The sequence below is a fragment of the Melozone crissalis genome, unplaced genomic scaffold (genome assembly GCF_028551555.1).
Source record: "Melozone crissalis strain CALT ecotype California unplaced genomic scaffold, PUWL_Pcris_2 ptg000004l_1, whole genome shotgun sequence".
NCBI classification, from domain to species: Eukaryota; Metazoa; Chordata; class Aves; order Passeriformes; family Passerellidae; genus Melozone; species Melozone crissalis.
The window spans coordinates 28054629-28080897 of record NW_026535782.1 but is presented as its reverse complement, the minus strand read 5'-3'; the positions used below and the strand labels follow the sequence as shown (position 1 = coordinate 28080897).

At 37.0% G+C, this 26269-nt stretch overlaps 1 protein-coding gene across 1 annotated transcript in view; it reads right to left on the bottom strand.

Annotated features, from left to right (window-relative positions):
- The window catches only part of TRHDE (thyrotropin releasing hormone degrading enzyme), a 202624-nt gene that overhangs the window by 122653 nt on the left and 53702 nt on the right, over positions 1–26269 (bottom strand). Inside the window, exon 4 of the mRNA XM_054271588.1 lies at positions 122–276. Coding sequence (XP_054127563.1) covers positions 122–276 — 155 coding nt within the window. The remainder of the gene's footprint in view (positions 1–121; positions 277–26269) is intronic.

Here is a 26269-nt window from a genome sequence, read left to right as displayed (position 1 = left end):
CCATGGATTCCAGCTACAATAGAATTCACAACCATTCATATGTACAATACAAATTCATTTTCAGTTCTGAAAAGCACATGCTTTCTGACATTAAGCTCAAATATGTGAACACCTTAAATACCTGATGACATAGCTCATGTACAATGACCATGGTGACATCCAGTAGGTATAAAATAGAAGAAATGCTTGGATCCAGCAGTATCCTTTGCTCCACGAAAACACTCAGTCCCCAGTTTTCCATAGCAGCATATGGATGCTTAGGCACAGCCAACAGATCTAGAAATAGAAAATATATATGTTAACTCCTTCTGGGAGCTACTATGCTGAAGAGCTATTGTAAGAAGGACCACAAATCATCACTAAAAGCATTTTATATAACATACATGGGGGAAAAAAAAAAAAGCACTCTGGTAATATTTCTTAGGAAACATTAATAAAGTATTCATTTTTATCTTATGCCACTATCTGCTCACAAATGATAACCATGTTATTGATGTAATACAGTACTAAGTATTTCTAACGAAGCTTTTTATACAGAATCCAGCTTATTTACAACACCTTGTTGATTTACTTCTGAGTTTGATACTGCTTCAAATGTTTACTATACCATATCAGCACAGTAACACAGACTCCTACTACAAGCATTTTTTTATCTTTTCATTAAAGCAACTCCTTTATGAACATCTTACACATCAAACTGTATGTAATGACTGACATTTAGGGGTGCACTGAAGAAATATCGTTTCATAACATCAAGAAAAATGGCAAACTGTTCAGAATCCCCAGTTCTTACTGAACAAGGCATTTTACAATGTACACAGTTGTTAGCATGCATCCTCTGGGAGCAAGACTGCTGACAGCCACCTCTCAGCCCTGCCAGCTAGAACAATGGAACCATATGCAACTTAAGGAACTTTAGTTCTGTTTTGTATTTATTAAGTGAGAAAATATTAGGGACAATATGGGACAGTCCTTCATCGCGTAAAAAAAAGCACCAAGGAATCTGTCCCAGTGGCATGAGGCTGAAAAACTCAATACTACAATACATGTCTTATAAAAATCTTACTGCCAAGATTGAAAAGGAACTAAATTGACTACCAGTCTGGAAAGAAAACTAAAATTGCAGTAAATTTCCTTAGGTTCAATATAGGTTCATAAACGAACCAATACACAATTCTGCTTCATGGCAAAAAATTTCTGAAAGAGCCCAGAAACAACTTGCTTGTCTATTTGAAGCCCAGTACAACCCGTGTGCAAATCAGACAGCATTTTGGAAGCTGCAATGTGACATCAGCATGGTGCTCCCTCCAGTCAAACTAATTAGCCTGACTTCTTAATTAATTAGCCTGGCTGCCACACTCCTCCCTCATTTGCCTCTACTACTTCTGCTTCCAAAGCTAGTTCATTGGCAGTTATCACAAGTCTGTCTAGGTGGTCCTTCACTGGGTGACTTCCTAACATGAACAAGTGAAATTCTGACCTAATTATTCTAAATAACACTGTAAATTGTATTACAGCATTGAGACTTCTCCTAGGTTTGTCTGTTTTGGCTTGCTGATGCATGTGCTGGAATTGGCTTGGAGAACAAACAGACTGCAGAAGTCCTGCTCCAAGATTCAAAGGAAATTGCCACTGAAATACCGGGAAATGAGAATTTGGGCATATTCTGGCATTCCTAAAAAGGGCCTGCTTTAAGAAGCATAAAAATACCAGCCTCCTAGTGAATTCAAGGCAAGTCTAGTAGCTACTTCCCAATACATGCAGAAAACATCCAAATCACAGAGACACACTTCAAATGTTAAAAAACAAATATTTTATAGAAAAGCAAACACTAGAACACAAGCCTAATTAAAGAAAAAAAGGAAAAATCCAAAACATGGTGCTCAAAATAAGGGACATGAGTAAATTCGAAACTAGATGTTTTCCTTTTCTTCTTCAGTTGAAGCTTGAACTGTACTATTTTTTTAGAATAACTGCAATTTTTTATACATTACATGCAAAATGAAAAGCTCCTGTCTGCTATACAAAGAAGGAATAGGGATGGGGGTGAAAAAAAAGACACAAACATTACCACGTGGAATCACTGAAGTTAATGGTAAGTTTTCATTAACATTAAACAGGGATCTCTCCCATTCTCAACTCTGTAAAGGAAGCCATAACTTCTCTTACACCAATTAAACTTTCCCCCAAAAGGTGTCTTCAGAAGATAAATACTGTTCTTATTTACCCCAATTAAGTTTCCAGCACTTCCCTTTAAACACAGAACAGAACAAGCACAAAAGTAAAACCAAGTCCCTATTTTTCACTGGTCCTTTCAACTCTTTATTCTCCTTTTGGTGCATTTGTAGTTTTTGGTCTTTCTTTCCAGCCAAAATGGATAGATTTTGTCAGTGTCATCCAGTAATAAACTGGAATAACTCTTGCAGAACTGGGAAACAAGGGTGAGGTCTCACACTAAACACATTTATAGGCTAATTACAGACTGTCTTTCACTGTTTGTGTCATTGTTATTGCTTTTCTGGTTTGGACTGATACTTTACAGCACTGACACACCAACAAAACCTTCCAATCTGATGGACAGATAAGTGCCTTGCAGGAAGGCAGCCACAGAGGGATATTTTAAATCACTTTCATCCAACATAGCCCCATTTCTCTGCAAGCCTGAAAAGTCCTTTCACACACTGGCTACTGCTGAAAGGGCTTTTTTGAGAGAGAAAACAAAACATATTAGATAACCCTGTCAGATTTCCAGAATGGTAATCCCTGCAGGTGACATGAGCATACCAATAATGTTGAGTGAATATGAGCACACTATCATTTCCTAGTACAGAGACTGATACACTACACTTTAATGCCAAAGAGACTTTCTTAATCTCCACTGACTGACAGAATGGTCTCTGAAAATACTCATCGTCATGAAATTTTTTGCTTCTTATTGTCTACATCTCAATTCTGAATATCCAAGTCTCAATGTTAATTTTTCAGTGGCTGGTCTTTGATAGCTTCAAAAATTACTACAACCTTTAAATAAAATTCCAACCACGTCTAATTTTGTGGTAAAAGACACAGTAATCTATATCTTTCTCTGGGGAGTAATAAACGCTTCATTTCAGAGGAACAATGTGTGATGTTCAAGTCTCAACATGAGAATTTGTATTTCCCTGTTTATCACACCATTAGAGCCCTGAGCAAGGTATCCTATGATTCTGGAGGTGACATCTGTTAAGGTTTTAGTGTCATTTTTAAGGAGTAAGGTACAAAGGGAGGAGTGGTAATGCACATTTTGATGGAAATATCATTCAACATATTACTGCACAAAAGTGTTCTGCACTAACTGCAAATTGGGAACTACTGAATATCTAACAGCTTGTGTACATGCTGCATCCAGTCACTCTGCACACTATTTAATTAAATTCTTTGTAAAGCACTTGTGAATGTTTGATTATGTGGATATTGCTGGGGAAATAGAAATGCGTGTTATTGCTTGCAGAGAGTAATATCCTCATGCGTCATAAAACTGTTACTTGAGATTTCCTGATACAGCAGTGCAGAGTCCCATGCAGTGCTGGAATAATAAAGGGTTTCTACCTCCTGGCCTCCACAGAAACTAAATTCATGACCAACAAGTAAAAATTATACATCTAAAATAAAATCACAAGACAAAAATGTGTTGGAGCTTCACACTAACATGCTATACTGGTACAATTATTTGAATAGAAGGACAGCATTTGGATTAGATTAATAGATTTAATAAATTTTTAAAAATCTATTTCTGTGTGACTTTCATGAAAAAGAAATTAAGTTACAAAAATTGTACATAGCTCAACAACTTGTTTTATTTCCAAACATTTAATTAAGGCATCATAACTATGTGAGCTTACATCAAAATATAATCCTCTGATATTATCAGCAAGCTATCATCATACTGCAAAATAGAAATTAGCAATTTCACACCTAAGTTGGCCACAAAGAAAATACACATTTGATGGGGATTTTTTTATCTATGAACTCAGTATCTGTGCAATTTGTACAAATGATACTGTTTTTCAATCTTTGCCACTCAGTCACAGTATCTTCTAGGTTCTGTTAAAAACCATTATATTCCCCAAAGCACAAACTGGGAACATCACTCTTACTTTAAATGATAGCAAGGTTAGAACAGAAAAGGATTAAATGCAAAAAGATCCAGCTCTCTCATGCAGAGTGCCATGGATCTATGGGGCCTTCCCCCCTCTTTACCATCCTACTCTCTTGCAAACATCAAAGCATCTCCTTCATCACGGTGATTCTACTACATTTAACCACCTCCATCTGAAGCTGGACAAGGATATTGCACCCATGCACACATCCTCACTCTACATATAAATATGAGTGCATGAATATACACCAACAGACATGCACATTTACTAACATTATGCAATGCAATATTATTTGTTTTAGCTGTTGGTTGTAATGTAACCAAGGGCTAGATACTCCAGAACATATGACAGTATTAAATTTCTAATACTCATGACAGAAGTTAAAAAGCACTAAAGGGGAAAAAAAACTAGATGTATGAATTATTTCTGCACATTTTCTGTTAGCATACAGGACAAGTCTCCCAAATAAATAGCTGAGACCCTTGAAACAACACAAGTTGTAAATGAGAACGAAGTGAGAGACAAGAATTTTCTGTCAAGTGTCTTTACACATACATTTTCCTTAATAAACCCAGGAGGCATGCAGGGATAAACTATTCACTCCATGAACTCCATGTTTTTTCCTTATAATCCCTATTTTATTACAAAAAATGACACTACAAAAATAATTTGAATTTATCTATGTGCCTCTCACAATGTTATTTTCATTCATTTCTTCAAAAACTTTCTTCAGGATATTGGTGCAGGTATCTTGCTCTTGGGATTTCCACTTTTTTGGCAGCAAATTCAACGAGTTAAGAGGAAGCATGGACTAATATCAGTTTATTTAAGTCATGCCATAAGTATGGTTTTTGCCCTTTCCTAGTACTGCATAATGCAATCAATAGCTTTATTAAAGCTCTCTAAAGGCCTTGCGCAATTTCCTAAATGAATGCTACTGTACCAATAGGAAAAAAAAAAAAGAACTGTTTACCAGAAGAGTGTATATTTCTGCCACTCAGATTCCTTAATCAAAGTAATTTGTTTTACTAAGTAGAAGATGCTTTTCTGTAGCACAATACCATTTCATGATTTATACAGATTTTTAAGGAACAAGCCAAATACAAAAAGTGACAGATCTCATTAAAAAACATGAAGTCAAACAGTAGTTATTGTAAGAAATATTCAAATTTTCTACTGATAAAGAACTACTGATAATGGTACTTATAAGAAATATATAAATTAGCTGCTTTTTTTTTTTTTTTTCTGCACTGTTTGATTAGTATATGTCAAAGAAGTTTGTTCTGGAAATCCAAGTCACTTCATTATACAATTTCATCCCCTAAAAATATGTGAGGGAGGGAGGAGGCAGGCAGGGGAATGATACAATGGGACGACACACCAAAAAACCAAACATCCCAGGGTTGGTAAAAGCTCTCTCAAGCCCATATTTACCTTGAGACAGTTTGAAACACCCTATTTTCAGAAGATACTAAGTGCATGTTTCCTGAAAACTAAATCAATTCCGTATTTCACTTTTGGCAGTTAGGACCTAAATATCCTGAATTAGCTGTCTTTAAACTTAATAGTATTGCTCTGCCTTGTCCCAGTACACGTGAAGTATTCAAACACACAGAAGCCACAAACAACCTGGATGACACTCCCACAGGAAAGCTTCAATGAATGCTTCTGTTCAGTCAAATGCTTATTCTGGCACCCATCAGTTTTTTTTCTCCAGGACTATACCACCACCACCCTTCTGTAAGCTTGACACTTAACAACCCACATGGACACTGGCCTGCAGAGTTAATGGAAAGGTCTAAAAATGTTTGCTGTTATTCTGGTCAAATCAAATGGCTTGCTGCAGGCCCTGGGGAGAAATCACTACCACACAGCAGTTTATTGCTGGGGCTTTTATTGCTTCTTATTGCTGTACAAAGCATTACTTAACATTAACTGATATAAACAATGGATGAATACTCAGAGTATTTGATACGTATAGCAGATGTTTAATGCAATGTGAATATTAAAGGATCCAAGAGGGAAAAAATGTGGGAGAGAAAGCTGTGGAGGGAAAGGAGAAAGAATATGCAGAAACACGGAAAGAAAAACTGATATGTTTTCAAGCAACTGAGCCTTGACACTGGGTGACAGCTAGTTTATAGTTTCAGAAAGTAAAATAGAAATCTGTTGATTTTATTTGACTTGCATATCATTAAATTTCCTTCAATTTTGATACCCCAGTCCATAGATCATTGCTTTGTTATTTCAAAGTATATCAAATGATTCAATGTTAAAATGAAAAATGAATGCAATTGCCCATTGAGGATGAATTGTGCATCATCCAGGTTGTATCGATTTGCACAGGAGCAATACTTTTCTTTTAAAATAATACCTGGACAGATCATTATGAATTTCTGCTCAGTATTAAACAAGGAAAAAAAATCTTTCACAAAGTTTCTTTATAAATATAAACTTTTTTCCTCAGTTTCAGCCTTATGTGGGAATTCAAACAGGGAGCTGTATGGCTCAAACTGGAACACAGGCTGAAATGAGCTCAGGTTTCTGTCACTCCAGGTAACAGGGGTAGTACTGTATATGCATCCTCTACAGGATGTAAACAACAGACAAACAGAGAAAATACATTCCCATTCTCAACACGGAAATATCCAGAGAGAGGAAAAAACAAGAAATACTTTTGTTGCCTTCATAAATACTGTTTCTAACGTAAATACTAAGAGCACTGACATGATGGAAAATTGCCAACAGCCATTTTCCTACCACCAGAGTTAATAGAGCATGAGGATTCTATGGTTGAAAACAACACGACACTGATTACTGAGCACTATCAGTATGAATGCTGCTGCAAAGAAAATGATCAAGTGCCACTGCCATATTCCTTCTCTTTGCTGCAAAATCAAGGTGCAGGTACACAGAAAACTCCAGAACTCCATTCTACTTAAGAGTAGTAATGAGATTTATTTTTTTTCATCTGGCACACATTAAACTGATTTGCACCACAGTAATAAAGAGATGAATGTCTGCATATGTACAACACTCTATATACCAAGATTTACCTCTTTTACGTTTGCTTTAAAGTGAGATCACATTCACAGGTGATGGGCACAGTTTAATAGGGAAAGCAGAAATAGGAATTTTGCAAAGACAGGCAGTTATTTAGCATTAGCAGTATCTTACATTTCACCTGGAGATAAAATTACAATGTACCTAATCATATTCAGTAAATCTGAAGGCAATGTTTTTGTGAGGACTGTATCTATTTATTTTCTTTTCCAGAGTAAGATGAAGAAATGCAAATGGACTGTGCTGTATAGCTCCTGAGATACTGTTTTTAGATCTTGCTGTGTATCCTAAGTCCTAGAATAGAGTTTATCTTACATTCTTATGCAAATCCTTTCAATATAGTAGATCAGGACAAAACTTTACTATCTCAACACTAAAAATAGTAATCCATTCATCACTTTATTTATTAAATTATGTTAATAAAAGAATTAGTATCTTTCTATGACATATCACAATAAAAACCTATCACCTTTAATTTTAAAGAAACACAAGTAACAGAGGACTCACTTTGTCCTCATGCAAGTCCAAACTCTCTCCTTCCCACTCACAGCTAAAGATGCAACCATATAAACTGTCTTATCACAGAATCCATATTCACAAGAGGCTCAAATAACACCCTGATGAATTAGAATACAGAAGTCCAAGGTGAACTCCTTTATGCATTTAGATTTCCTAGAGAGATTTAACTAAGTGATTCACTACTTCACTCTGTTACCTATCAGCATGGGCACAGCCTGCCAACCTTGTACTGTGCAGCTACTCACGACAGGCCAAAAAGTCACAGTTAAAAATCACGTATGCAAGACTGTGACAGAAAAAAAAAATCATACCTCTGCACAGTCGCCCTGCATTTCCCACAGTAAAACGCAGCACCAAGATCTGAACCATCAAGAAGCTTCACTTTCCTGCTGCTGGAGAGCTGAGTGGTGGGCTCCACCCTGTACCCACGCTGCTATGCAGAGGCAGGCAGTAACATGTCTCCAAATAAAGAGGGTCTGTGCTTAAGCATCTGGGCCCAGACTTAACCCCACATGGTTATCTGAGGGGGAGGGGGAAATAATTAAAAGAAATCAAAGAAATTAGCAAGATGGAAAAGCAGAATAGCTTCACCACAGCTGAAAATCTCTCTGAGCATGAAAAACAATGGGAAGAGATGAAAATGGTGCTTCATTCTGCACCTGGAAGCAACTGATACTAGTGACAATAAAGGCAGCAATTAGAAAGTAGCCTTTTTTCTGACAGTTGTGGTTCCAGACACACTGCAAGTGTTTAATAGTTTCAGTTAACTCAGAGAGTAGAACCCAAACATGAAAACCTGTCACAAAAAAGGAATACTGCAAACTGTAAAAATAAAATACCCTAGGAAAGACATATTTGTTATCTGAAGTTACAAAAGAATAGTGACATACTAAAGAGTGACCAATACCAAATGAACTGTACTACTTAAGTTTGGCAAGGAGCTAACCAGAACTGACAACAAAAGAGACAGGGACAGACCTGGGACAAGTATTTCAGTCAGACTCCTGACTGCCTCAGAAAAAAAGGAAAAGCAGAGCCTGGCAAACAACAGGAACCATCTAGTCCAGAACGAAGTTTACCAAGATCAGTCAGGTCTCTGACACAGAGAGTAAGACTGATAATCCAATATCCGACCAGAAAATAAATTCAAGACAGAAAATCATCCACCAATATCCCACCAGAAAATAAATTCAAGACAGAAAATCGTCCAGAGCTCAGAGACATGTGGAGCTGCACACAGGAACAGTCTGGACCAGCAACAATCTCATCAGAGTGGGGGAAGAAATTCTGAAAAGGTGATGGATTACAGCTCTCCACTCCACCAACAGAGTGACTATACTGACAAGGGGGATGATGACAGCAACACTTACTCCTATTAGTATTTCCTTTTTACTTTCATGATACATAAATGCCCTAGGGTATTGCACTGCTATATTTTTATATTAAGCATGCCTTCTTTGTTCCCTTAAATCACATTTAAATTCAGGTAAAAAAATCAGTCAGACATTTTATCATTAACTTTCAAATCTGACAACACTGCTGAATGCTTACTAAAGTTACCACCAAACAGACAAAATCTATGTTTAATGTAGTTACACTGATCTGTACCTACATCCACATTGAGCTGGCACTGACAAGGAGGTAATCACAGCTCAGGTCCTTGTGCACACCTTATGTTTCACATTTTCCCTATCATCAAAAAATTATTCACAAGTTCTGGTCTGAGAATTCATCTGCAAATGATGAATGTCTCACTGAGTACCTTCAGGTGCACTCCTCCATTCCCTCTGAGATCTTCATACTCCTTTGTCAGTTAAATCACAACAGGCTTTGATATGTTCCTGGGATCTAAATGGATTTACATCTTTCATCCTCACTCCTTCTGTTTCCTCCATTTTTGAGACGAAGCCTGTCCATTTTTCTTAACAGTGCTTGTTCACTTCCTTAGATATGCAAATATCTGTTTATTAGACTAAAAGACATCTTCCCTGCTAAACTGGCTAGTAAGCAGCTTCTTACTTCAGTGGGGGATAACAACATTTTCCTCTCACTCTCGTAATTCATTTGCATTTTTTCAGTGTCTAATGTGGCCTCCACCAGAGTTTACATTCTGTACCAATCTCTCCTTGCATTATCCAAAGATCTAAACAAACACAATGTACACAGCTCATTGCTGACTGAGACCAATAATCCCAACACACTCGTAACAAACCACTATGGGATAACAGTGGGCTTGCAGCAACTGAATCCCACTGCAGCCTTGCTGTTCTCAAATTTACAGCAGAGTAAGACAACTGCAGAATATAACAAATAAGAAAATAAAGTAGCTACATCATCCCTTGCTTTTGAACAAGGATGAATCCACTTAAAATTGGAACTTTTTTACTGCCTACAAAAGGAAGTAATTTGAGAGGCCATTGATATCAGGTATTCCTGTGTTAGATGAATGTGCAAAATTCAGGCAGATGCCATTTGAAAAGGTTATGCATTCATCTTATGATGGCACAGACAGGGTATCAAGTTTTACAGAGTAACATTTCCTATGGGAAAAAACAGGAAGAGAGAGCAGCAAAAGGCATTCAACAACTTTGGAAAGATTGGGAAAAGGCCAAGCTAAAACTAAACACACAAAAAAAAAAGAAAAAAAAAAGCATAATGGATATACATTGGAAGTATTGTATTGGGAGTACAGAGAGCTGTTAGTGCATTGAGATGTGCAGGTAGAGTACAAAAGCATTATCATCATGTCTAGCCAACAGAAGAGATACTGAGATTCCTTGGAATAATGAATTATATAACCAAATTTCTGCCAGATGTAGGGGGTTTTTAATCAGCAATTACTGTAACCATTACTGAGAAATCCTGTTTACAGACATCATAGAAGTCTGAAAAGGCAACAAGAACTGAGATAAAGAGATCTCCCTGTAATCCCACAGCCAATTCAGAAACAGGATGACAGAAAACATAAAGCTAAATTTTTGAAGTACCTTTAGCATGGCATCAGGGCAGTCCTCTAACAGATTCACACAATGGTTGGGTCTGGAAGGAACCATCAAGGGCCATCAAGACCCAGGGTACCGAAGACTATATCCAGATGGCTTTTGAGTATTTCTAAGGACTGAGACACCACAATCTCTGTGCTCCCTGGGGTTTAGCAGATTATCTTTCCAAGTTTAGTAGTCTGTCATTCTTTAAGACTTCGTCAAACAGTTTGAATATTACCTCAAATTTAAATTAGCAGAATAGAACAAAGATCAATCAGGCCTACATAAATCCACTACAATTTACAATTTTAGTTCAAAAGAGAGTACTTTATGCTAAAGTCTGATTTAAAATATGTTTTAAATAACAGCATTTTGTACACTTTTACTAATTTATTTCCCGTAAAGTATTTTTCTGTTAGTGTCCGTGTTTTACTTAGAATACTACTCTGTGTAAACAGAGAACTCTTGTCATGGCCAAATGAAATAACTATTTTCAGTACTCAAGAGGCAGAAGAATTGCAGACAAAGAAGTATATCTACTTTTTTTTCACATATTTTGCATTTCACGAATTGCAGGGTGATGACCTTAACAATTCTATGAAACAGCTATGAAACAGCTTTACATGGTGCAGTTGAATTTGAGAGCAAACTATTTACACAAAATGCAGTGACATAGAGAATTGAATGACCACATGAGTATCAAAGATGTGGAAGGAATAACAGCAGTTAAGCTGAACAAGTAAAAGAAGCCATAAAAAGAAGTTTGAATAAAGTGAACATAAACCAGACAGATATTCAGTTCAATCAGTTGCATCTGACAGGTACAGAAGCTGAGAACCTTCCTGATCAGCCCCTGGCAACAAGAAAGATACCAAAACAGATGTAGCACGTTCTTCTCCTGAAATAGCACTATTTGTCCAAGTACAATCTTGTTTATGCCCCATGTTATACCATGGCATTACAAAGTCATGGAGATAGATGTCTTCTCCCAGTACTACTAGCCCAATGAATATATAAACTTTTCCAATTATACAGAAATCAGAATTGCTTCCCTGAGTAGAATTCCATTCTCTGCATCACAGATTTAAACATTAAAGTTATATTAAAGTTATATTAAAGAATCATAACAAAGTTAGGTTCACAAACCTCATCAAAACTTGATAACCAATGAATAATTTACATTAAGATAATACAGGTCTCATTTTAAAATGTTTCTATTATGACTTTTCTCTGTTAGAATCGTAATTTTCCCAAACCATCCTGCTTCATTATTATTTACAGAAAACACAATTTCTGATCATTCCTCTTAAAAGTAAAAATCCAATTAAAGATTTTGCTGCATCAGTGATGTTTGATGTTTGACTGAGCATACAGGCTTTTCTTTTCGGAAAATGTAAGAATAACTTGCACAAAACAAGTATTGTAATGTCTGCTAGAAGAAAGAGAATAAATTGCTAGATCTTCAGTATAATGAAAGGCACAAAAGAATGCCTAGTATGGAATGAGAATTTAAGAGTCCCTGAATTTAGGAAGTCTTTTTGTTCTGACTCCTACCTACACAGGGTACACAGCTAATTCAATGTGCACTATAGAAGCATTCCTAAAGATCTTAGTAATATTATGCAGAGGACCATTGCAGTTCTGTAGTGAACCTAGTAAGCCAGGACACCAAGTCATCAAATCACCTGCACTGGAAGTATGCGAAATTCACACGGAAGACTTTGAACCAAGTTCTCCTTCACACCAAAGGCAGGACCTTTTCCTCCTAAAAGACAGGCTATTAAACAGCCTGAATGAAACACTGTTTACAAGTGGATCATGGGCCCTTTTCAACACTGGAACAATATAAATCAGATGCTAGTTCAAATGTAAAACAGATTCTAAAGGACTAAGACTTGCTTAAAGCGAATTATTAAGTATGTGAAAGATCAAAGTCAGCGCCCTACTGGCATCTGAGAATGCAAATGAGAGATGCAGACGAGGCTGAAGAAAAACAAAGGAGAACTGAGCGATTCTTTCTTGGTGCAAGCATTAAAAATCTACTGGTTTAAATTAAACAGTAACAATTATATCAGTGGAGGAATCCTCTCCTTATCTCATCGCTTTACTTGATGGAAGGCACATTACAGGTATTTCAATAAGAGGCCAATTTGGTTTGCTTTTTCGCGCTAGTATTTTGATACTTCTCAACATCTTTTACTCCTTAGGCCAGTTTTGTTCTCTCGCTTTTAGTAAACACTGATTTACCCCCCCCCCCCCCCCCCCCGTCTGCATTTCAAATAGAGCTAAAACAAGCAAGGGTGGTTTTGCTTAACACGTTCAAAGGTGCTGAACCTCCTCTGGCTAGGTACAATAAAAATCCACAGCTGTAACCAGCTCTTTATGGATACCCCAATCCAAATATCTTCTTTAAAGCTTCAAAACTGTTTAAAGTAAGTCCAGTGCATTCTTCTTCAAAGGTAACAGGAATGGTACTGTATTTTGTATGACCATACATAATCTCAGTACATTCCTTGCTGTCTGCGCTGACTGGGAGTTCAGCTTGATGTCAGCTTGAAGGTATGGCAGAGATGGCCAAAGACAGTCATCTACAGAGACAAATTACTAGGGCCTCCAAGAATACCAGCTATCCTGCCAGCAAGAAAAAAATTAAACACATATTTATTAAAAACCACTTTTGCCTCTTGCCACAGCTATACGCTGCACAAGGAACTGCTATTTCATTTACAAGTGAAGAGTCAGTGTTGCAGTGACAATGAAAACTTCGGTGAATGGAGTACTATGCTTGACTAAGTGATGAGGTACAAGATTATTACCTGTCCTTTCAAACTTCAGCACTTGAAGTAACCAATGGAAAACTTTAGAAGCATCAGACAAAAGATAAAAAATCCCAACCATCACTTTAGGATCTAGAGGATCACATCCTTCCATTTCGTATTTAACATTCTATATACTCAGCTTTTTCCACAGACATTGCCTCATCATTTTACAGTAACTATTTTTTATAAAATACTAAACTATTTCATTTATTTTTGTAATAAAAAAATATTTTTGTAATAAAATAGCTTCAATTGAAAACAAATGTCTAAACACAATGAATTAATTGTATGCAACTGTATGCAATACAGAGAAATGCATAATTATAGAAATATATTCTAGCAACTAACAAAGAAAGACAAAGAACCCTGATGATGAAAGTTATCACAGAATTCTGCTACTTAGTCTATAGAGTATTAGTCCTTCTGACACTAGCAAAGTGTCATTCCTAGAGATTTCAGCTCTTGAAGTGTTTTTCTATAGTCAGAGAATTGACTTGCATCAGCATGCCATCTGATTTACAAAAGTACTGTTGAAATCACAGCTAAGAGAGCACATCTCCAGGCACATGAATTCCAGTAATGACTTGGCCTGGTGAAAATCCAGGCATTCTGGCCTCCACATAACTGTCACTGTCAATTCAGCATACCTCTTCTGCCTCATTATATTTGTTAACTTGTCTTGTCTCCTCTCCTAGTACTGTAATGATGTCTCCCTTCCTCTTGATCAAAACTCTTTATCTTCTTTCTGACTATATTACATTACTGCCTTTCACATCCTTAGGTACATTTGCAATTTTCTGTGTTTGGATGCTGCAAAGGAGTAAGAAAAACTCAAGAGAGAACTGAATCTCATGTGACACCCCAAGAAAGAAAAGTAATTGTGTCATGAATCCTTGAAATTCTTTGGGTGCATGTAATCAAAGACCAGAAAGAATATCTTCACCAGCCTTCCTTATGCAGAATCAGCAATTCTACCTTTTTGACACCCTGTTAGCGTCTCACATTGACATCCCAGAAACTTTCCCCTGCACCACAGTGGTACAGATCCATACTTATACTGGTCTAGTCTGTGCAGTAATACATGGTCAGCTTACCAAGCTCATACAGGAAATTTTGTTTAACGTATTTCCAAGTACCATGAAAATTTAGACCTCTTGGTCTCCTCTGTTTTCTTTCCAAATTTGAGGCTTTAACTTTTGTACTAAAAGTTTTAAGGATGCTGCAAACAGTGGTGCAGTATTTTGTGGCTCTTTCTGAACTAAATTACTATTAAGTAGGCATCTGCAATTGAAGGTGACCAGATTTTGTTTTTCAATTGTTTTCTTGCAAGTCTGGTAATTTTCTATCCCTCCCTTTCCCACCAGCACAGTATATCAGAAAACCCTATCTGTATATCTCTGTGATCAGATCTGAGGTTGAAGGTAACATACTGATGTCCATATAAAATTGTAATAACCTGGTACTTTCTAGACTTCATACTCTGTTCAGGTCCACATTGTTTTCAGCCCACTACTGACTGAATTTGCAGGAGTCTGTTACGTTGGCTGAAGCAGGACCACTGATCCTCTTGCTTGCAACAGAATGCAAGAGGAAGAACAGATCTGCTGCAATGTGTTTTTTCTTGACTATGTCAAGGTTCTGTATGGGTATATGAACAAAGATAGTGCTGGTAAAGCATAAAATGCTCAGGAAAAACACCAACTTAGAGCATACCTGAAGCAGCATTCTTCTGCACAGCTCCAGACTACATCTATCTTCCTTTGCCACTTGATGCAAAGCTGTGTCTGCCAGCCCAAATAGGAAATATGTTCGAGGTGATTGAATGGCTCACCCAAATATGCTGAAGTGGCACACACTGCCACCTCACTGTAATTTTGCACCAATAAATCAACAGTTAAAAGGCATATAATACAAGGTGACTTGAAGTGACTGTCATTAATTATGTTCTATCTTTTGCTTAGTAACCACCACAACACAGCCTTCAATAAAACTAATCCTAATTACAGTCTGACAAGTTTCCCAAATTATGCTTATGATTTATTTTAGCATGACAGTTTTGGAAACTGCAGGAGCTGTTCACTTCCTTTTTATTTCACAAGTATATCCAGCAGTTACAGTCAGAGATAAACAATTATGTAAAAAGTGACATTTCAACATCCAGGAAGCAGCAAAGTCAGTGACAGAAGATGCTAGTGTACCCTGAAAATACTAAAAATTAAACTTTTAGTAACGACAGTATCAGTTTCAGAAACTGATAAAAAGGTGGCAACTTCCATCCAATTCCTTACTGGAGCAAATTAATCAAAAATTCTCTCTTGCACTTCATTAAAGACTTAAAAAGTACTTTCTTCTATCTATTTCAAACCAATCTCCTACCACTTTTGATGAGCATGAGAGGTAGTAGTGTCCCTTGCAGGACCTGATGAACTATAGTTCTGCATGAATTCATTTACAATTTTATCCTTCTCTTTAATAAACTCTCTGTGAAAAACCCTCTTAATAACATATTTTTTACTCTCAAAGCCAAACTGTTTTGGATAAAAATAGGGGAGACTAGAAAGAAGGGAGAAAGAGAGAAATTTTTAATTTTTAATTCCACCTCTCAGAATAATTCTCATCCAAATAATTTCAACATTGTGAAATACATTTTTCTTCGTTGTTACCCTCCTTTTCTCCTGAAAACAAGGAAATAAAAAAAAATGTTACTGTTTTTGCCCACTTTACAAAGAAAATTCAGGATGAAATGCTACAACAGGGGAAAAAAAAATCAGCCTTCACTACTGAAACTTGTAGCCAAATTCAAAGAGCTGTCTTTATGTAACATGGCTTTATAAACTTTTAATAGGTATCCTATCAGCTAGCTTTCTATACCCCTATAACCAGGACAGGAACCTTCACTTCTGCCACAATGGCAGTCAGAATTAAATTTAAATTCATGTGTTACAGGAAGGATTTTATAATCACCCTTCAAATCATGAGTACGCAGCTAACAAAGGAAGTGTCATATCTCCCATACTCTCAAGTCCCTCATACCTGAACTGTTTGCAGGAAAGGCAGAATCCTTGAATTGGCCACACCTGTTCCACCTCAGCTTTGGTGAAAAATGGGTTAGTTAATAAAAAATGAAAGATCGAATATCTTCTCTGCCTTCAGTATGAAGAGTACATGCACCAGCCTTTGCTATACATTTTTCCCTTTAGCTGACATTAGTCCTAGAGTGGAATATACTAGAAAAAATTACATAGCACTGGTAGCATAACTTTAACCCTAAAACTGATTTCAGAGAGGTACCAGCCTCAAAGAACACTAATGCTCTTACTGCCTTGCTTGCAAGACCAGGCTTCTTTTTTCAGAAATCCGTTCATACCAGTGCAAAGACTCCAGGTGTTGCTCCATGCTCTGTCTGCATTGATTCTCGGCTGATAGCTGGGACACTGCACATAATGCCAATTATAGGGGTCTCGGACACTGTCAGCATTTATAGAAGAGCCTCTGCTTGATCTCACTCCCAGCACAAGGAGGCTGGCACACCTCGTGATCCAGAGTGAAGCAACAGATGGGAAGGAGGGGAGAAGAAAGAGACTCAAAGCTGTTTCATGCTTTTTGCTCAGAGGTTGCCAAAACAGGCACTGACAGCAAGTAGCCATAGGGAATCCAGGCGAGCTTAAATTCTAATTTCTCAGCAGGTGCAAAGCAAGGAGATAGCATTTTAAAACAACCCCCTAGGAAACCCTATCTTTTTCCCTCTATCCCTTCCTTTCTTCTTTCTTTTCTCCTAAACAGTTTCATCCTCTAACAAACAAAATTGCCAGTGGCTTTCAACTTACAGCAACAACCTGGAGGCAACTCATGAGTACTTTGTCAACAAAGAAAAAAGACTTCCATTTACAGTTTAAAAAAATAGAAAATAGTTGTTTACTCTGCAAAACAGGCCTAGGAAATGTAAACTGATACAATCAGGTCCCTAGGGCATTCCACAATACAAGTTCCGCCTCTCTTCCAGCACTGCAGATCTGTCTTTCTCTGTCTCGCTCTCTTACACATCCACATTTCTATTATATTACACTTACTCTTGTATTTATGTCACAGAAATCACACAGAATGACTCTGTATGCTCTGGTGTGCAGACATTCACTTAACACACATTAGCAACCACATGGCAAAGACTTTCCCTCATTATCACTAGAGGACACTTCTCCAAATCAATGAATTAAAAACTATTCAATGCCACCAAAGGGGAGAAGTAGCTTCTTTTTATGCCCTTGAATTTAGAAGCAGGATATTTAGTTAATATAGTACTCCAACATTCCATTTTTAAAGAGCATTACAAGCAACAGGAAGCATATTAAAGTGAACTAGTTATTTTTAAATCAGCTCTAAATTGAGTTAAAGTGAAGCAAACATACTCGTGTCCTAAACACAAACAGCAGCCTGCAGTTAAAAAGAAAAGTATGATAATTTGGAGAGAAGGAAGAACTTTGAACTTCAACCAGCTTTAGAAGTTTCTACCACACTGTATTATTTAATTAGTAAACCAGTAGTTTTGCCAACTAAGAACTGTTATTTTCACCATATCTCCTTCACCTACCCCTGACCAAAAAGGAGTCCAAATAACAAGACATTTTTCCTCCTATGACCCAGATCTGTAATTCTAATTCTTCACTTTTCAGTCTCTTTCACTTCCACACCTTCTGTCAGAAAAACTCTTATTTGTATGCATCAATCCAGGCTGAAAGAAATTTAGTATTTTCACCTATCTTACTGGCATATTCTGCCTTGGTAGTGCTAATGTGAGAGGTGACACCCAAACAGTGCCTGGACTGACAACAAGTGAACTTTCAACAAGTTATTGTCTACAAGGCATGAGACTCATTACACTGAAGACTATACATTCCATATTCATAGCCTGACACTGACTGAAACACATTAGTCTCTTATTTTATAGAGAGGTACACAGAGCACATGTGTGACTCACATAAAAAGCAACACAGTCTTTTTACTGAGAGCTACTATGGTGGAAACAAGTGTCTTTGGGATGATAATAATTTTGAGATGAACTGATCTCAATCCTGTCTGGAAGGGAACATAGATAGCCTAAAAAATAACTTAAAGTGACTTTGCACCCAGAATTAGAAAATACAATCTCTCATCCCCTCCAGTAACCATGTAACCTTTGCATCTTAATTAACCCAAATGCTTTAGTAAGTAGCACCACTGCGAATGAAGAGCTGTAAAAAGCCTACAGCACAACCTGATCCTTTTTCTCATTTGTTAGCCTCTCTCTCTCTTCTGCCCTTCCATCTCTGTCAATCAGCAGGTATATTATGTGCTAGAGCAAGAGGGTTTACATATCTCAAAAAGTCTCAGATAATCTACTGTAAATTAATACTTTTATTCATCTGACTCTTCCTTTTCACAAGACCTGCAAGGTTCTGGCCTTGATGAGAACTGGAAACACCAGGTTTTACAAATTAATCTGCCTCCCCAGGCACAGTGGGGATTTTCTAAGACCCGGATCTGGGAAAGAACTGTCTGAGTAAAGCCAGACATGGCCCCTTATCAATACATGAAATAGAAAGAAACTGAATGGATTTAGGAAATATATAGAAGTGACAGCTTGAAAAAGAGAAATAATAGCCATATGATAGTATCCCACAAAACAGAAACAACATAAATGATCCAGTTACTGTTACTTCTGGACCTCAGAAGCAGCATCTGACAAAAGGGCCAAACCCAGGACATCCAGATTTTCCATTCTTCATCTTTTGTGAAGTAGCTAGGGGTCCTAAGAGGAAACAGGGTATCTAAGAGGAAACAGGGTCGTGCCTAAATTGTCAGACCTTCCCTTGATTACAATGAGCCCTTTTTCTCTGACTTGTTTCTCCTCTCTGCTCCAGGCCTAAGGTATGACAAAAAGTCAAAATGCTTTCTTTCAAAGCAATGAACTACACATAAGATCTAGATTCAGTCTTTCCTACTTGCACATTTTCCTTACTGCATACTCTTTATAGACCAATGAAATCTATCAAGTCCAAGAAGGACACAGCTATTTGTTAATAGACAGTTCACTCCTTCCTTTACCAGGTCAGGACACATTTACTGTGGAAGAAACAAAAAAACTTTAATGTTCTATATGGCAGGCTTTAAAATCAATGTTTTCATTTTCTTCTGAAAAGTAGTGTAAAATGAAGCATTTGGCCACCACAACCAGAATTCAGACTTCATGATCTGCAATTCTTTCAAGAAATTCTGAATCCAGAACATTTTCTGGTATGAGTATTGGAATCAGAAGACTCTAGACATATTTAAACTGAAGTCTGATGAGTTGCTGACATAGCTGGTTGTCAAACACAGAAGTAGGACTGGGTGCAACAACTCAGGAGGTCCTTTTCCAGGCTATGTCCCCAGCTACATGATGCACTCTCTTAACTTGGCTCTAACAAACGCTGCATTTTCTCCTCTTCAGCGTGGTCCCACCACAAGACATTTTTACTACTGTGAAAATATTTATAGTAAGTGTACAAGTTATCTTTCTGGGGCTGTCGTCCAACAGCATTTTAGAAGAAAAGTCAGACTGGAGAAAGAAAAAAGCAACTAGTGGCACTCAGAGATATGTAGCTATTTCTGTTTGCCTGCGCTTCTTTCTTGGTCACTTAGTTGTAGGATGCCATTATCACTTGTGTGCCAAGCAAGAGTTAATTGAAGACATTTTTAGCCCTTTCAGAAGCCTGACACCAAAAGAACAGTTCTGTATGTTTCTTTTAAAGTACAATACAAAAAGTAACAGCTTTGATTCTGAAAAGTCTGATCCACAAAACAACCAGCATACATATACCACATGTATGCTATGAAAGAACACATGGAAAGCAGACAGAAATATGACTTAAATATGTTTCTATCACTTGACATTTCCCACAATGGAGATGGAGAAAAAATAAGTCCCTTCATCCCTGAGAGAGAGCTTGGGATGCTTATGCAAGCACCACAGAAGTGAAATATCAATAGCCAAAGTAAACTCTACTTTTGCCTTTTTTTCAATTCTTTTCTTTGCTGTCCTCCAAAAGGACACCACACTGAAGGAAATATACTCCTTGGTGTTCAGAGTGAAGTGTTAGCTAGGAGGAAGAACTTACTCACTCAGCACTTCTCCAGATCACACAACATTTGACCAACATTCCTTCTAGAAATGCTGATTCACCAATGAGTGGGATAACTGAGCAACAACAGCAGTGATGTACACATCATGGGCTTCATCTCCCACAGTTCAAGAAACACAAAAGACTACCAAGAGTCATGCTGTTGTAGTGTCATTCTTGTCCCCATTTCCTCAGATCAGCCTGTAGCCAGAACATGCAGGTGATGCCATGGAAGAAAAAGTAGTGATGCCATGAAAGAAAAAGTAGCGATGCCTATGTATCTGAAACCAAGGGAAGCCTTGCTGCCAATCTCCTACAGAAACCAGGTGTGAAGTTCAGCTCCTTGCCTTGAAACAGTGAGTAGAGTCTTGCCTGTATGCAACTCAACAACTTGACTGGGGCACATGATCAGCAAAAGATCTATGCTGCAGACAGATTTCTATGTATTTACTTTAGCCATGCAGAAACCTGCAAGCTTCTTCTCCAGTCCAGAAGGGAATACAAATTCACAGCTGCTAATCTACAAACTTAAATCTGCAGTAGATTTTTAGTGAACAGAAATTCAGTAAAATTTGAAGAAGCTTCTGCTGTGTGCCATATGATCTAGCCACGTTTCAAATTCTGTCTTTAACATTGAAAGCAAAATATCAGTTCCTCTCTCAGTAGCGACCAGGCACCTCACTTCTGCAATGCTGCAAGCCTGTCTAAAACAAAAAGGTGCAACAAACCTCCTTCACATCAACAACATCACTGGTTTAGGAAGACCATCCACCAGAGCATCCCACCAGAGTGTGTATCTACTCTCAGGAAAAGACATATATTCATTCTGCTACTGCACAGAGACACTGCTGTCTTGAGAATCTTGCCTTATGGTTTTGACACAGGAGGAAACAATCTATATAAAGAGACAGCTTCTTTCTAGAGATTTAGGTAGTGTTTCCTTGCAATAAAGATTCTTTCTAGACATAAAGGAAAGCAAGAAAGGTCAGGGAACATCCTTTGGTCCAAAGCCTAGAATTAAGGGATGGATTAGAGCTTGTGAAGAAATTCTGAGTTTATAAAATTGCTTGATAAAAGCACAATATAGCTCTTTACATCCAGAGGAGGGACAAGAAATGAGGGGCAAGAAATTGGCTTCCTGATTCTGCCAGCTCAAACCTTTGAATCGATATCTGTGGAAACCATTCCAGATTTCTCCCCTTGGCTCCTTTGGGCATGGAATTATGCTTCAAACAACCTGTATAGCTGAGGCTCCAATTATTTTGCTGTATCTGAAGATTATCCCTTGGGCTTTTCTCTGTGATTATTTTCTTCAGATGCTTTTATTCTATTTTAGAAATCATTTAACAAATAATGTAAATTGTCCACAACATGATAGAAAAGACAATTTGCTTTGTCAACCAGTAAAAAGTCAATGCAAATGATTCTGTCTCTTTTTACATAATTTACTTGGGTTATAGCATCTCAAGATGCCAGTGTACAGGGCTCCCTGTACTAGTTCTTCAAGGGAATACAGCCCTGTACTTCTCAATAACCTTTTTCACTACTGTCTTGTCAACATGAGCTTGACAAAAGATCTCAGAGAAAGAGAAAGAAACAAAAACAGAGGTAGAGCAATTCTTACCCGATTAACAACTTTTTAGCAACAGTAACAATCTGCCCCAAACCTCTCCAGCTACTTTTAACATGATCCCTGAGACACTGAAAACTGATGACTCTCTTCAGCCTCATTTGCAAAGGCAAAAAGAAATTTTTAGCTGCCCAAGAAACTTATGAAAACTACAGAAAACCCGCTGAAAGCTAATAAAATATTAGCTTGTTGGCAGAAAGCAAAATTAAACAAACCAATCACAGGAAAAATATGACTCTTATAATAGGGTCAAAAAAAGAACCACACAATGATTATACATCTGGTTTAGAGAAATGCTGACTTCTGTCCATTGCTTTTGCATTTTGAATAAGTGATTCTGGGCACTCTTTCATGAGATATTCCCTCATATTAATATACAAGATACTGGGAGGGGTAGGTATTAATTATTAGATGTAAAGTGTCTTCTCCCTTCATGTATCTTTTAAAAACTGAATGTTTATCTCCTTAAAAGATCCCAGGGTCCAGGAGAATCCTTCCTAGCAGCTTATTTTTACTTGAGTCATTTCAATAGGCTGATTGACAGCAATATTTAATAACCATTTTAATGGCCCATGAGTGGAGAAAGCGTGAACAAGTCATAACAGTCAGAGGTGCTTCATAATCCAGACTTTTCTGGCAGCTGTCAATGTATGGTATAATTACATTCCAAAATAAAATCTGAGAGGACCCAACAAGGCAAACTTCCCAGTTTTGTGGACACAAAAAGAGACCACGGATTCAAAAGCACAAGTGAAGAGTACTTCTGGAAAGAAAACTGATTTTTCTTTAATTTGAATTTACATTTGAGTAACCTAACATTTGGTCCTTAAGGCAGCAGTTTCAAGGAAACCCGAGTGGCATTGAAAAGGCTTACTGCTCTGTTACTCTTGCTACTGATATTTGCACTTCCAGGATGGGAAAATCCTAATGCAGTGCTGTATGGAGCCATACTACACTGAAGTGTTGCCCAAATGAGCCAGAGATTCCTCAGGCAGATGATGGGTGAGAAGGTGACTCCAAGCAGTTGAACCATGTGCCAGCATGAATGTTAGTACTCCTGGAAATCTAACAGTATGATATATCAATTAGAAGAACACCTTTTCATGAACTGTACATGCACTTTAATATAATTTGTAGTTTACTTGTCATGCAGGCAGTGCAGGAAATCAGCTACAAATTTGAGACGAAAGGATTACTTACAACTGAAAATCTAGGACTGAAAATCCATAGCAAAAATTCCATCAAACCTAAATGAAAGCAGACTTTGTTTGAAGCACCTTCCATTAACTGAAATATTCCAAAAAATTCTTCTTTCCTATTGAAGAAATTTGAAAAATGGTTTCTTCTGCAACCAGGTATCAGAAAAAAGGTGTTTGAAAATTTGTTCTAAATACTGGTCATATTTTTGCCATGAAAGCTTATTTTAGCCAATTGCAAACCGTTACTTACCACCTGAGGTTTTTTCCATTCTTATGAATTATAAACCTCAGCACAGTCAATGCTGAAAAGGTCAGTTTACATGTTTGTTCAAAAGTAAAGTCTCTAGCAAGTAAAAAATATGTATTGCATCTAGTTCAGCTTTTTCTTCATTTATATTTTATTATATGAATCTTAAACATTTATTCTGTAAGCACATTGATATTGACATCTGTTAACTACCAAACATTCTCACGTTTAATACCACTACAGACACAAATCACCTGTTAGCATCCCCCCGTTATGTATTGAAAAGTTCAGGGGAATGAGGTACTTAATTATGTTAGGTTTGAGTCAGCAAAAAATAATCATGTACTTAAATTCAAAAATGACTTGTTCAATAGCTCCTGGATTGAAATCTCCATTGAGAAATTATTCATTTGAATCTATAGGGCTGCACAACTCTTCTTCTTCTATTATGTTCTTACTGAAAAAAAAGCTATTTTCTATGTCCATTGAGGGCATGCCAGTTAACAGGCCTAAAACACTGGATACATTTTAAAACCACCATTCTTCCAAAAATGTTTACTGCTATTTGAAAAACAAAAATCATTAGCATTATTTTTAACCACAAAATACAATAATTTTTTAATAATTCCAATTATTATTCAGTGGGAATGTTTTTAACATGTTTGGATATCACTCTACACTCTAATGTTGCCTATTCCAGAAAATCCCTTTAGCAACACCGTTAATCTTTTTATAAATCTAATTTTCAAGCCCTTATAAAATCTGCAATCTCACAGCCATTGTACTTTATAATGCCAAATATTTCTGGTCACAAAAATATTCTTCTGTCCTTACGCATCACCATATGAAAATATATACAGCATGTAATTTATTCTGACATTTATAGTACGACACAAGGCTTTCATTTCATACTCTATGCTATATATATTCAAGAGACAACATACAGAAATTACGGGCATCTGACAATAATATTTCATTGAAGAAAAAGTAAGAATACAAATTATATCTTATCTGAACTATAGAATTTAGTGGATAATGAGTGATGACAGATTTTATAGCACTTCAATAGTGACTTAATCACTTATTATTCTGAAGTGGTTTTGGTTTAACGGGGTTTTAGTTGTGGGAGAATCATTGACACAGAAACACAATTTACACTATGGAGAAATTTCACCAAATGTAACTATCCGTATGTATACTGCACCAAATGGGAAACTATTTTAAGGCATTGACACGGTGAAGGATTTCTTTGGGTTTATTTCATCCTACTGCAAAAGAAGAATTGACTTGGTCAGAAGCAGAACATCAACTGAATTAAAAGACTGTATTCCCAACGAGACAGCCTCTATACAAACTCTGGTCATGCCTAGCCATGTTTGATTGATGATAGCTGATGGGATTACAGCCTAGCTGAGGCAGCCAACAATACACAAATGTGCTATTAGTAGTATCATACATTAATCAATAGCGATGAGTACAAAAAAATATTTAACTACTCTGATCTCAATATGTTTTACTTAGTCTTTATATGCAGTAATGGGAAACTTAAGCACAAGCCCATATGCACTGATTGTATGCTATACCTTAACTGCATATTCAAAACTCCTGTTTTAAAAAGTTTTTGTCTACATAAATACAGCCTACAAAAACTCCCCAATCTCATCTTCTAAAATTGTACTATATTTTTGCTTTGGACAGAAACAAGAAAGGAAAAGAAATCAACTTTTGTTAATTATATCAACATCAATAAGAAGCATAAAGGAAGACAAAGTCTGATCCAATTGAATAAAATGTCTTAACTAAAAACATTCTAAATCAGATTTATGATAAACTCAAGGCCTAAATGAGGTATCACCTTTTAAAAGCAAGCACACAGAACATTATATTTATGTCTGAAATCATCTTCTTAAAGTATATATTTTGGTGCCATCCCATTTAGAAAATAACTTAAGTATGCACACTGAGTAGCAAGGACAACCAGTTAGTAGCCCACAGTCAGGCAGTCAGGCAGTTCATATTGATTCTTAAATCTGCAACTCATCCCAGCTCCTGGCAGCTCTCCAACCATATACTGAATTTCTAGTCTAACTGCACCTGGGATTCCCCATCTCAGTGCTCATCGCAATGTATAAAAACATGAAAGGAAGATGTCAAGCAAAGATTGCTGTAATAGAGTTTTAAAGATGGAGAGATGGGTTCAATGTTAGAACAGCTCCAGTGGACATAAAAATAATGTCAAGAGCAGAGAAGGTAAACAAAAAGTTATTTATATGCTGTTAAGTACTACAACTGTACTGCATTCACAATCATGTTGGCAGGGATGCAGAAGTTAACACAGCAGTGTAGAGAAGCTAGTATGCACAGATTCAGCTGTCCAGTCCACCTCACAAACCAAACTTTCCAAATGAAGTCTAAGTAAATCCATAATCCCAAATGTCATAACATGTGACTTCAGGTGACATAAATAAAGAGGGAAAAATCCTTTTTCATCTCTATTTTAACTGATACAGAAAAAAATCTTCTTCAAGAACAC